General features: G+C 36.2%; 1 protein-coding gene across 1 annotated transcript; it reads right to left on the reverse strand.

Moving 5' to 3' along the window:
* Nucleotides 1–5,492: 5,492 nt before the first annotated feature.
* Nucleotides 5,493–6,834, reverse strand: LOC113289034. The gene is made up of 4 exons (XM_026538195.1): nt 6,603–6,834; nt 6,428–6,522; nt 6,077–6,322; nt 5,493–5,944 (listed from the first exon to the last, which is right to left on the reverse strand). Exons 1-4 carry the CDS (start codon nt 6,721–6,723, stop codon nt 5,768–5,770), a joined length of 639 nt encoding a protein of 212 aa, XP_026393980.1. The 5' UTR covers nt 6,724–6,834; the 3' UTR covers nt 5,493–5,767.
* Nucleotides 6,835–12,894: the final 6,060 nt, after the last annotated feature.

Below are 12,894 nucleotides of genomic sequence, written 5' to 3' on the forward strand. Positions count from 1 at the left end.
TACCAGTTCTAGCTTTGTTCGCAATTACATGCGTAAAATTGTTTGCCTGTCTTTTAATATAATTAATTTTGGAGCAAGAAAAGTTAGATAGAAGATGCCTTATTTCATTTACAAGACCTTCATTTATCCAGTGAATTGAAGATTTGGCATATTTTACCGAGTTTACGATATTTAAACAGTCGCCTTCAAAAGTTACTTTTTGCAGTCCCATTTCTGATGCCCAGTGGATAGCTTCCTCAAATGCAAGGCATTCTGCATGCTCTGATACCTTCACAGAATACTGTAGAATTACGAAGAATTAAGCCCATTCCAACATAAGAAGTTTCATGATCAAAAGAAGCATCAATATTCAGTTTCAGTTCATCAGGACCAGGCATAGACCAGTGAGTTAAACTCTGAGTGAAGTGTGGTTATGCTGTTCACCACAAAATCTCAACATGTTTTTAACAGAAAATATTGTTGAACTAAGATTTTGATCTTTATTCTCAAATTCTTTCAGACATCTATTTTTCCACAAGAACCAAGTTGTGATCATAGCCAATGAGGTCAATTTAGATGAATCATGTGTATTTTCAGTGTTGTGGGATTGGAACCAAGATAGTATCTAGTCTCTAGATTGAATGTGTTGTGATGGTAAGGATGACATATTGACATGCATACCTAACCAGACGGATCTAGAATAATCACAATCAATAAGGAGATGATTTAAAGATTCATCAGCCTTCATGCATCTAGAACAACTTGGGAGAATATCATTTTTATATTTATGTAGTTTCACCTTAGTAGGAACTATATCCTTAATGCATTTCCAAATAAAGATCTTCACTTTATGTGGAACATTCATTTTCCACATTTGTTTCCAGACTGTGTTAGGTATGTTATTGTTTCTAGTTGTTGTAGAGACTTCAGATTGTCTTACGAGCTCTTTATAAGTTGATTTGACTGTGAATTCTCCTGACCTACTTGGTTCCCAAATCAGCTTGTCAGTTCCAAACTGCACTAAATTCATATTTAGAATGAGGTTAGCTGTTTCTGTTGGAAAGACATTTCGAATCAATTCCGAATTCCATCTTTTTGGGTTCTGGAGCATAACATCAGAAACATGAACAATTCTTACTGAATCTGAGTAGTTGTCCTTAGGAACTGGTGGAGTATTTAAGCCTCTAAGACTCTAACCCACTTATCATACCAGACTAAGACTTTTGTTCCGCATCTGACATCCCACCTATGAAATTGTCTAACATAATTTAGACCAATCTCTAAATCCTTCCAAATACAAGAAGAATTTTTATGTGTTTTCTGTAAATGAAGAAAGTGACAGTAGGGAGCATATTTAACCCTCATTAACTGAGTCCGTGGCTTGTCCTCCTCCGTGCACATTCTCCATGCTAATTTGGTGATAAGAGCATTATTATACAACTCTAAATTTCTGAATGCTAGACCTCCCTATCCTTTAGGACAACAAAGTGAGCTCCATGAAATGGGACTGTAACCTTTGTTCTTTGTGCGACCCCACCAAAACTTTCTCTGGATTAAATCTATTTAGTAATAACATTTTTTGGAAGCTTAAAATTACTCATGTAATGTGCTGGTATCGAGTTGAGAACGGATTTAACCAGAGTTGTTCTAGCTGCTTGATTCAGAGTTTTCGGACACCAACCTTGTAACCTATTTTCATAAGAATCTTTAATACTGGAAAAAGAACTTGTTTTGGACTTACCTAATAGTATTGGAAGACTCAAATATTTATCAGAAGAACTAAGATGTTTAACTCCCAACTCATTTTGGATAAAATCCTTCTGATCTGTTGATATGTCACCCGTAATGAAAGCCGAGGATTTATTGAAGTTAATCATTTCTCCAGACACCTCACTGAAGTTGCATAAAATGTCTTTTACTTTATTAAGACCCTCTTTATCAGCTTGAAAGAATAACATATAATCATCTGCAAATAGTAGATGATTGATAGTTATCGAATCTTTAACGACTTGAATACCTTTCAGTTCACCCAGAGTTTCAGCATGTATTAAAGACCTAGTGAGGTATTCCATTGAAATGATGAATAGGTATGGAGATAAGGGATCTCCCTTCCTAGTTCCACGAGAAGGATGTACGGTTTACACATACTTCCATTAAGACGAACAGAAACTGAGGTTGTCGAAACACATTGCTGAATCATGATTCCCTAATCCTCACAGAAGCCCAAAGAAGATAACATCCTATCAATAAAAGACAATTCTACCCTGTCGAAGGCTTTCGACATATCTAACTTAAGAGCCACAAGCCCTTGTTTCTTCTTAGATTTCTTCATAGAGTGAATCAGCTCATGATCCACAACAATATTATCATTTATATACATGTTTGGTACATATGCTGCTTGTGTGGGTGAGATGATTTTCTCCATAAGTGGTTTCATACTAGTTACAAGGAGCTTGGAAATAATTTTATAAATGATATTGCAAAGTCAAATGGGTCTGTAGTCTCCAGGAGTTGAGGGATGATGAGTTTTTGGGATTAGACAGGTGGTGGTTTGGTTAATATGAGCTGGAAGTTGCTTATTTTGAAATAAGGTCTGAACTAAATTAACTACATCAAAACCCACAATTGACCATTGTGTTTGGTAAAAACCCGCCGGAAAGCCATCCGGATCCGGTGCATTCCAGCTAGGAATAGTATTCAGCACACTATATATTTCCTCTTCTGAAGGAATGGAAGTCAAGACATGATTTTCCTCCTCTGTAATAATTGGATGGATTATATCAAAGGAATCAGTCTTGAAAACTGGGTTAGTGGTAGTAGTAATAGTAGCAAAATGAGAGGTAAGAAGGTTTTCAAGATCTTCATGCGTATGATACCATTGACCATTAGAATCTTTTAAGGCCGAAATGTGATTTCTTGCTCTTCTCCTATTTGCTTTAGTATGAAAGTAGGTTGTATTGTTATCTACTTATTTAATCCAATGGTCTCCAGATCTTTGGTGCCAGAAATCAGCTTCAATTTTTTTCCAATAATCAAGCTTTTATATAATAAGACTAATTTCCTTAGAAACATTGTCACTATAAGGCAAAGCTTGTAACTGAGAAATATATTGATGCAGTTGTTGGACTTGAATATTAATTCTACCAAAATGTTGCCGATTCCATTTTGATAAACTCCTTCTTACTTTGGCCAACTTAGAATTAATTTCTGCATTAGTATGTGGAGCATTCCAAGTATCTGCAATTAATTCTGAACAAGAAGAGTCGGATAGCCAGCATCTGTAAAACTTCCAAGCATTTTTAGGCTGAATAATACTAGTTTCATTAATAAGGAGAAGAGGGCAATGGTTTGAATCTAAGAAAGGAAGATGCAGGATTTTTGAATAAGGATAGTCAGTGACCCATTGGGAATTTTGAAGGGCCATGTTTATCCTAACTTTTTTATAACCTTTCCCATTTATTCTGTTTGACCAGGTATGCTTGGATCCTATGAATCCCATATCCATCAAACCCATGCTATTGATTACACTACAAACCCAGTTATCTAGTGAGTTTCTACTTGTTGAAGCCTCCTGATAATTCAGGTGAACATTAAAATCACCTATGACAATCCATAGTTGAAACATATTTTCACTGAGATATTTTAGAAATTCCCACTGTTTTTGTTTCAACTCATAATGTGTTGAACCATAAACACATGAAAGAAGGCATTCCTGTTTTGAGGCATTAGTAGAAACAAGCAAGTGAATCATATTGTCCTTGCTACAAGCAATATCACATGGAAACCCCTCTTTCCATAGTAATACTAGACCTCCAGAAAGTCCAATTGAACTAACAAATAAAGATTTAGGATAACAAAACTGTTGAGTCAAGACCTTAGCTCTGGCTTCTGATATTTTTGTAAAAATTAGAAAAACAATATCTGGATTATGTTTTTGTATGATATCCCCAAGATAATCTCTAGTTTCCTTAGAGACTAAACCTTGAACATTCCAAGAAAGCACTTTCATTTTCCTATTAATTCTTGCAATACTGCTACTCTAACTTAGATGAGATACTAGGGAGAAAAAAGGAAATAATTTGAAAGAGACCAAAATTTGATAGTGCAAGAAAGAAATTGAATGGGAAATTACCAGGTCATTCGTGGTTGAAGATGTTGCTTTGAGCCTTTTGCCTAGAATCTAGCCATAATCACTTACGATGCAATGAGTTTAAAAGTGCACCTCGGAGGAACTATTATTGGCAGTGGGAAGCACTGACACGGAAACGGGACGACACGGACACAAGAACCTCCAAAACTCAAAATCTTCTGGAGTATATATTTTTGCACATGCGTCGTGTCGGTGTTCCACACGTGTCATGTGTCCGACGCACGTCAGACGCGGACACAGCACCAATACTGGTGTGTCCGTGCTTCAAACTATAACTACCACTACCAGCAGAATACTACAACTAAAATGTAACCGAAACTTAGTTGTACAACTAAATCCAATCTCACACTTGCACATTAAAAGGTTAGAAGTTAACATTCACACAGATAAAAAGAGGCTTCAAGTTCCAGCATTTCCAGTCCCGCGTCCACAAGTAATACACACACAATGTTGGAAACGTGCACTCCTAGAGTCTCACTAAAATTTATCAAAGTAAGAGATAAAGCAGACAAATATTGTCATGAATCTGTTCTTGGCAGTTCAGTATTGCATTACGTTAACAGAGGAATGCCAAAATGGCCTGGTAAACTATATTCTGCGATTTAAACAAAAAGGGTGCAGAAAGTGAATAAGAACCATAACATCCAAATATAAAAACAGCAGATAAATTGGGACCTAAAACCTAATGAAACTAAAGGAACAATGACGAGGATGTGCTTGCTGGAAAAATGCAGATTTTGCTGCTAACAGAAAATTCAAAGATATGCTCCCGTCAAGAAGGAATCCTGACAAAACACTCTACACTGATGGAAATAACTAGGATGAATAAGTCAGACGGGCAAAACCAAAACGCCCGACCATTCTAATTTCAAGAAAATACATCTTACTTCCGGACGGTCTTTCTAAACATACACACTTTCGGATGCTTTGGATAACTCTAATCACATTGAAAGACAGTTACCATGGAAGATTTCCAGACATAACTTGATGGAACCAACTAAAACCATCAGCACTGATTCAGGCAACTTCCCTGAAATTCATGTACTAGTCATTATGCATAATTTCTGCGTTAATGGCATAGCCTCCTCCAATTTTTAGCTAATCTTGCTGAATCAGAAACTATACCTAAGTTGGGCAGAAGTTCAAGACCGCTTAGAACATAAAGTACTAATTCAATGAAAAGAACACAAAACAGCCAAACCTAACACTTATTTCTCCCATTACTATTTCTATTTGATTCAATTGCAGAAGCACATATGAGTGTAAACACCAAGCAAAGACACATATCAACATAAAATCCTTACCACACTTCCACACAAGCAAGGATACACAAAATGGCCATATAACGCTAATGCATACCCTCTAGTTCTGAAGTTTTAACCTTATGTACAGAAAGGAAAAACAAGAAGTATTGAAGATGGTTATACAGATCAACCAGAATCTGGAGTCAGAAAGAAATCTAGCAAAACAGTTATTTGCTTAAGTAGTAAAATGTGGAACAATCCAGTACAACTATTAACCATGAGATCGACTAAGTAATATATACAATCAGTCAATCACTGAAGCATGACTAAAAGCAGTTCTGAATGGATATTAAAACATGACTACAAATGTACACACCGGTATCATCACAATACTTCATAAGCCAGAGAAGAAATCGTCATCTGCACCATCAGCATCGTCACCACCATCCATATCCAGATACTTGAAGTTCATACCTCCATTTGGATTGAAACTCGAACTCACATAACACTTCATCTCATGAAACAGGTTCAAATTGTCTACAAGCTTATGGAACACATTGCATCCACAACACTGCCACAATCATTCAAAAGCAAGCATATTTTATATAACCAATGAGCAACGCCAACACAATAAATATGGAACAGAAGAGCAAACATAGAATTGATATATGATGAAGACAATTACAGCATAAATGGTGATTACCTGAACAAAGACTGTACCATCAGTGTAGGCATGAGGATTGATAGCACGAGTAGTACGTTGACCACAAATATTACAAGTAAAAGCTACACGCATTCTTCGACGAGGTGATTTAGTGAAAAGAGACCAAGGGAATGTTGAGATCCTACCAGAATCAGTATCAACAGGAACCGGTGGACCTTCCATTCCAGAACCAGTTTTCCAACCACGGCAATTCGCAGCACTTAGAACCAAACCCATTGCTGCATCCTATTACACCCACGTCAACAAAATAATTAAAAAACCTAAATTTCTGAACTTGATAAAATGAAAATTATCAAATTAAGAACTGAATAAAAAGAATTCATTTCTCACCTTCGATAAGGGGGAGAAGGAAAGGCGATCGTTGAAAAGAGGAGTGTTATTGGTACCAGTTGAATCCGATTGATGATCGGATTCATTTCCATTACCTGATCGAGAAAAATAGAAAAATTTGTTAAAAAACAGGGGGGCAAATGAAAGAGGTGGAGAATCAACAGATCAGTCATACCTTTTGAAGCTACCGGAAATCGGACAAATCTTGTTGAGAAATTGGTTTTCTTTGGGGAGAAGATGGAGAGAGTAGATGATGACGAAGAAACTACAGTTGCAGAAGCACTTAGGGTTTCCATGGTGTGTTACTATTTTTTCCTCTGGTCTTTTTTGGGAACTCTTTTTGGGGGATTTTTTAATTTTTCTCCAATGAATTTATTTTCCGGGAATACGCGCGGAATTACTCTCGTTCACAGAAAATATCACTTGTGTTGGTTCGGACTTTTGGTCAGCTTCTTGTTTCTCGGTCTAAAAAAAATATCTGGGCTTCTTCTTCTTTTAATCTTTTTCTGTTACAGTCCTGCAGTCCATGGACGTGCGGTCCAACTAGATTCCTAGGATTGTATATAAAGGAAATTTTGTATTCTACTCTAATCTCCTAATAAGATTATTCTTCTCCTTTCTCTTATCTTTCTTTGTTTCATCTATAATTCTCCTAAAACACGTTATCATGCACGAAGTTGTACCGTAGAGCTATATGGGATCGATTGATTATTTTTTTCTTTTTCTACATGGATGATTTCCATCAACGCTGAAATCAAATAAGATAAGTTGGATTTTTCTCTTCTTTTTTTCCTATTTTTGATTTTGGCATATACATTGGGTATATTAAATCTGCGACGAAAATTGAATTGATCAGGAGTTAGGGATTATTTCGATTAATCGTTTGTAATCAAAAATTATTTTTCGTACTGTATTTAGAAGATCCGTGGAAAATCTGGGAAGAAAACCCGGTTGTTCGCTTTCTCGTGAATGTGGAAAGAAAGTTGTTCGTTTTATCGTGAGTCTGTGAAAGAAATGCAACTCGGTCCGACCCAAATCCAACTCAGTTGGACCTATCTGACTCGCTCCGATCCAGCCGACCTGGTGCAACTTAGTCATGTCCAGTCCTGTCCTGTTTTCCGGTTTTGCGACGTGCGCGAGTAAGTATGTATCGGTTTTTCCTATATACGGTGGGAACCAGAAATGTGAGGTATGTAACCAAAGACCGAATATTCATTGGTTTTATTTATTTGTTTTTAGAACATGCCTAGTTCTGTTATTTTAGAACATGCCTGGTTCTATTTTTCTTTGTCTTAAGATAAATCCATATCATATAAACGGTCAATTTAGATTATGATTGTTGATCTTGATCATTAAGAATTTTGATTGTTCTCTTGAATATGATATTAGCTATAGTTTAATGGTGTCTCTTGTTCAATTGATTGTACCAACTCGATTCCAATGTATTTATTTGAATGTTCCGTGGAATGTAATCTACTTGCTTGAGTATTAAAGAGTCAGTAGTTTCAAAAGATACGTTGCAAATAAAATCACATGTATTCCAAATTTTGTGGAAGAACTCACAAAAGATGATATGAGTAATTTCCATTTCTCTAGTTCATCCATGATACTAACGAACCAGTATATGTTGAAATATGACAACAAGAGAACTATCTTTAGTAATCTATTCAACCTAAAGTAATTAGTTGACATGTGTAGTGAGATTCTCTTGGCCTGTTGAGATAAAGAAATTTCTCAAATTAAGCTAAATGTAGCAACATTGAAAATGGAAAGAACCCCGAGGTATTAAGGGTTAGATGTACTGACTCATGTGAAGCGTGTGAAAATGGATACACACACACGCACACACACACACACACACACATATATATATATATATATATATATATATATATATATATATATATATATATATATATATATTACGAGACAAAGATGTATTTTTGTACCTGGTAGTAATGACACCAAAGTATAAGTATCAACCGAACATTGGATCAAGCTAAGATGTAATTCTAGCTTGCATCAAAATAAAAGAGTTGGGAATGAATCTTTTTACTGGTATTGGTACAAGTAATGTAATGCAGGTACTATAATAACAATAGATTCCGTAGGAATACTTTAGACGTCAAGTTGATTGGCAAGAAGAACTTTTCCTAACCATTTGATTTCAACTGAACTAGACCCATTTTTAACACTTATGAAAAGTACATAAATATATGTCACGAGACGAAAAATTCTTTAAAGCACTTGAGATATATCTGGATGAAAAGTATATTATCCACCTGAAACGTAACATATATTCACTCTAAAGTACTTGAGTTGAATCCCATTTTTGTCACGTAATAAGGCCACACCACTTATTAAATATCTCAAGACTCAATGTCTAAGCTCTGTATGTACTAATGGCTAATCACACCAAAGGGTGTTCATGCATGAACTATTACCTACCTTTTTGTAAACTTATAGTGAGAATGAAGTTGATTGCATTTATAAACTATTTTTATTGAATGTGGAAGGAAGTATATCCTTAGAAAGTTAATGTGTCAATCTAGTGAATTGTAAATCACTGGAACTTGAGTTACTGAATTCATATTAACCCTAACAATGAACTGATTGGGATTGATTCATAAAGACTTTGACACAACCATAAGGCGTATTGGTTGTGACACGATGTTCTGTTTTGAAGTACTAACACGGGCATCACTTCATTTGAGTGTACAAGACAATGAACTAATAGAATTCGAAATTACGACATCTATCACAATCAGTGATTTCTAAAGTTACTATATTTGCACCACCTCTCCCCATTATGCTTTAGAATAACAAAGCATGTCACCCATCTTATAAAGTCTTTCTTTAGCTAAACATGATTGAGACCGCCATGTTTTGCTTAGATGCAAATGGTAAATAACTCATTCTTCAAAGAAATAAAGTGTTGTTAGTGAACATATATCCATGCAGAATGCGAACCATTCAAGTGATTTATGGCTCTCGTGGATGATTCGACGCATTGAATCAGTTATTGCTCACAACAAACGGTGCGTTTAATTTTTGTAAAAATTCTAGCACATATTACACAATGAAAAGTGCAAAGGCCCACCACCTTTGTTAATGCTAGAGAATTTACATCAAAAAGACTTGATGAATATTGCATGTTTAATAGGATCAATGTAGAGCATCTTATACCCAATGGTCTCGCATAGGCTACCATCAAAGGTTACAGATGGTGTCTAAGGAATAGGTTATGAAAACCAACCTACCTTTTATTGCTTTCGGATATGAAATATTACACGGATTTTTAATTAATTCGTTTTAGAACCCAATATTAGTGAACCTTTTCTACGTACCAGTTGGTAACAGGATTTAAGCCTGACATTCGTGTTCTTACGCATTTTTGGTTGCACTATATATATGTGCCATTACGACTCCACATCGTACTTTGATGGGTCTTCAAAACTGTTAAGTAGTTATGTTGGAAATGAGTTTCCAACAATTATCCGAATTTTAAACCTTTTGGCAGGAGATCTCTTACCACTAGATTTGCGGGTTATCACTTTAATGAGATAGTCTTCCCGTCGTTAGGGGGAGATAAGAAAAAGTATTTTCTAAGGGAACGACATGAATTGTCGTGGTGTGTTCCCACTGTGTCTCATATTGATTCTTGTACTCCACAAGTGTAAATGTGAAGTGACAAAGAATATTGATTTTCAGAATGTACATTGATGTCGCTAAAGTGATAAGATCACACATACCAGCTGCAAACCTACCTGCAAAGTTACAAATCCTCAATAAGGGATATACACCATAGACTAAGGTATTGCAACTACACTTAGTGTAAGTGTGGTTGAGGCCGTGGCTCCATAAAGGAAGTTGGAGAGACCACTTGGTTCGATCAATCCTCACCTAGAAAGGAAGTAGGTGAGTAAGGCACAACTTATTTATATCATCGGAAATCATCTCATAAGATTGTCTCTGAATATGTCCATGAATCAAACTGGACGACGCTCCGAAGTTTAATGATTCCATAGAACACCCCAAGTGGATTATGAGAATGCGCATGAGTCAATGGAAAGATCATGCGAGCATATTGATGATTAATTTCATATACACTTGCTTAAGGAAATAGAGCAAGCTGAGATCGAACCAAGCTCCTTGTTGCTTAAGGAAATAGAGCAAGCTGAGATCCCCACACCTCTTGTGTGCTACCAGTTGCATAACTAGAGTCGATTATCCTTTAACCTTAGGTTTCTTCTCGAGACCCTGTAGGTTAACGAATTGAAGACTTCATTGGGATTGTGAAGTCAGACCCAACTATTCTCTTTGTATTTGCGTGATCTTATCTTGCAGTTTCTATCGTGATTGAGTGCAATTGTAAAATTGGCTTGAGATTTATATCTCCGATAGGCAAGATAGAAAAGTAATCACAAACACCTTCGTCTCATCGTTTGTGATTCCACAATAACTTGTTTCGCTAGTCGATTAATTTTATTGTGAGGTGATTGATAATACTAGGTTGTTCTTCGGGAATATAAGTCCGGTTTATCAATTGGTTCCTGTTTACCTTGATTTATCAAAAGACGGAACAAAAACTCTTGGGTATTTCCGTGGGACACATATTTATTAAATTCTATAGACTTTTCTGTGTGAGACATATTTGTTTATCAAGTCTTCGACTTTGGGTCGTAGTAACTCTTCGTTGTGGGTGAGATCAGCTAAGGGAATCAAGTGCGTAGTATCCTGCTGGGATCAGAGACGTAAGGAGCGCAACTGTACCTTGAATCAGTGTGAGATTGATTAGGGTTCAACTATAGTCCAGTCCGAAGTTAATTGGTAGTAGTCTAGTGTCTGTAGCGGCTTAATACAGTGTGGTGTTCAATCTGGACTCGGTCCCGAGGTTTTTCTGCATTTGCGGTTTCCTCGTTAACAAAATTCTAGTGTCTGTGTTATTTCTTTTCCGCATTATATTTTGTTATATAATTGAAATATCACAGGTTGTGCATTAAGATCAATCAATTAGAATATATAACCTTTGATTTTTGATTTACATTGATTGACACTTGAACATTGGTCTTTGGTACCGTTCAAGTAATTCCTCTTATATTCAATCGGGCTCCCAGATTTCTATTTGCTGATTGTGGATTTAATTAAGAGTTAGAGATATTAAACTCTTTGATATACTTTATTTTAGATTGAGTCTGATCTAGCTGATTCTCTAGAAAGTGTATTGAAGTAAGTTCTCTCATATTGCCAAACGAATTGTTAGGTGTGGTTGTTAGACCCCCGCATTTTCAATTGGTATCAGAGCAGGCAAACACGTTAAAGACCTTACAAGTATGATTTTTAGCGATCTGATATGGACATAAGTGTTATCTCAATAAATGCACCACCAGATTCGGGGATTCCAGAAATTGCTTCCATGTCTGATTTAATTAAATCCATTGAAGAAATTCTGTTTAAACCTCCACCAGGTTTAAAATCCCTTGAAGTTCTTTCAGGAATTGAAAAGAGACTTGAAAGCCTATCTTCTGATGTTGATCTTTATTTCCAGAATGAACAAGAGTCTTTCGACAGGCTAAATCAAGTTATGATGAACAATAGTCATGTTGAGGTTTATATTGATTTGTTAATCAGTAAGAGCATTGCTCATCCTCCGTGTAATCAAATCAGTTGTAATAAACTAAACGATTTACAAGAGGAGTCTAAATCTCAGTCATCTGAGTATATCACCCTAAAGCATGAATTGATTCAGTACTCAATTCTTGACACTTACTATCAAGATAATAGTATTGTCTCCATTAAAGAAACAAGGACGTCTTTTTTTTATCAAAAGAGTTTCCTATTGAAATACTAAGAACTATCTGCAGAAATTGTTTCTCATAAGGTTGAATCTAAGAAATCAAAAACACAATTTTTATTGTGCTCTCTGGAGGTTCTTCGAAAAACCTAAAGAAACAATTCCTTGGGTTTTCTCCAATACTGTAAGATGTAAGAGCTGCTGGAAGGAGACTCTCTCTTGGTGCCACGGTGTTGTATACTTCATTGTTGATTGACTATGTTGGCCGTTTGTAAGAATATTCGTTGAGTTCTATTCCTAATATGGGTTCATGTTTATCCATAAAAAAAAACATGCCCTTGTCAGCACACGTGCAGTTCGCATACCCTAAGCTTATCATGTCCATTTTAAAATCGTGTTCCAGGACGTGTTTAAACTGGTTCAGGTTCCACCGCTGTCACTTAGAAAAGAGAGAGTGTTCTCTTTGTTGACCACGTCCTCCTCTTCTTCTTCTTCTTCAGTTCGTGTACGAAAAGTAAAAAACCCAACAGTTCATCCTTCTTTGATTCCCATCAACCTTGGTTCTCAACCTCTTTGAGCGCTCTTTGCCTTTTTGGGATCGCGACGAAAAATTACTTCAGGGGTTGGTGTGCGTTCTCTTCCGCGGCGCAGTTTCGGTACTTCACCATTGTTA

Source organism: Papaver somniferum, chromosome 6 (genome assembly GCF_003573695.1).
Source record: "Papaver somniferum cultivar HN1 chromosome 6, ASM357369v1, whole genome shotgun sequence".
In the NCBI taxonomy this organism is placed as follows: domain Eukaryota; kingdom Viridiplantae; phylum Streptophyta; class Magnoliopsida; order Ranunculales; family Papaveraceae; genus Papaver; species Papaver somniferum.

What these genes read in the sequence shown, in the direction of transcription:
- LOC113289034 (XM_026538195.1), bottom strand. Translation starts at nt 6,723, where the DNA reads ATGGAAACCCTAAGTGCTTCTGCAACTGTAGTTTCTTCGTCATCATCT. An exon ending in ATTTCCGGTAGCTTCAAAAG is followed by an intron (nt 6,523 to 6,602) that starts GTATGACTGATC and finishes TTTCTCGATCAG; the next exon opens with GTAATGGAAATGAATCCGAT. An exon ending in CCTTCTCCCCCTTATCGAAG is followed by an intron (nt 6,323 to 6,427) that starts GTGAGAAATGAA and finishes TGGGTGTAATAG; the next exon opens with GATGCAGCAATGGGTTTGGT.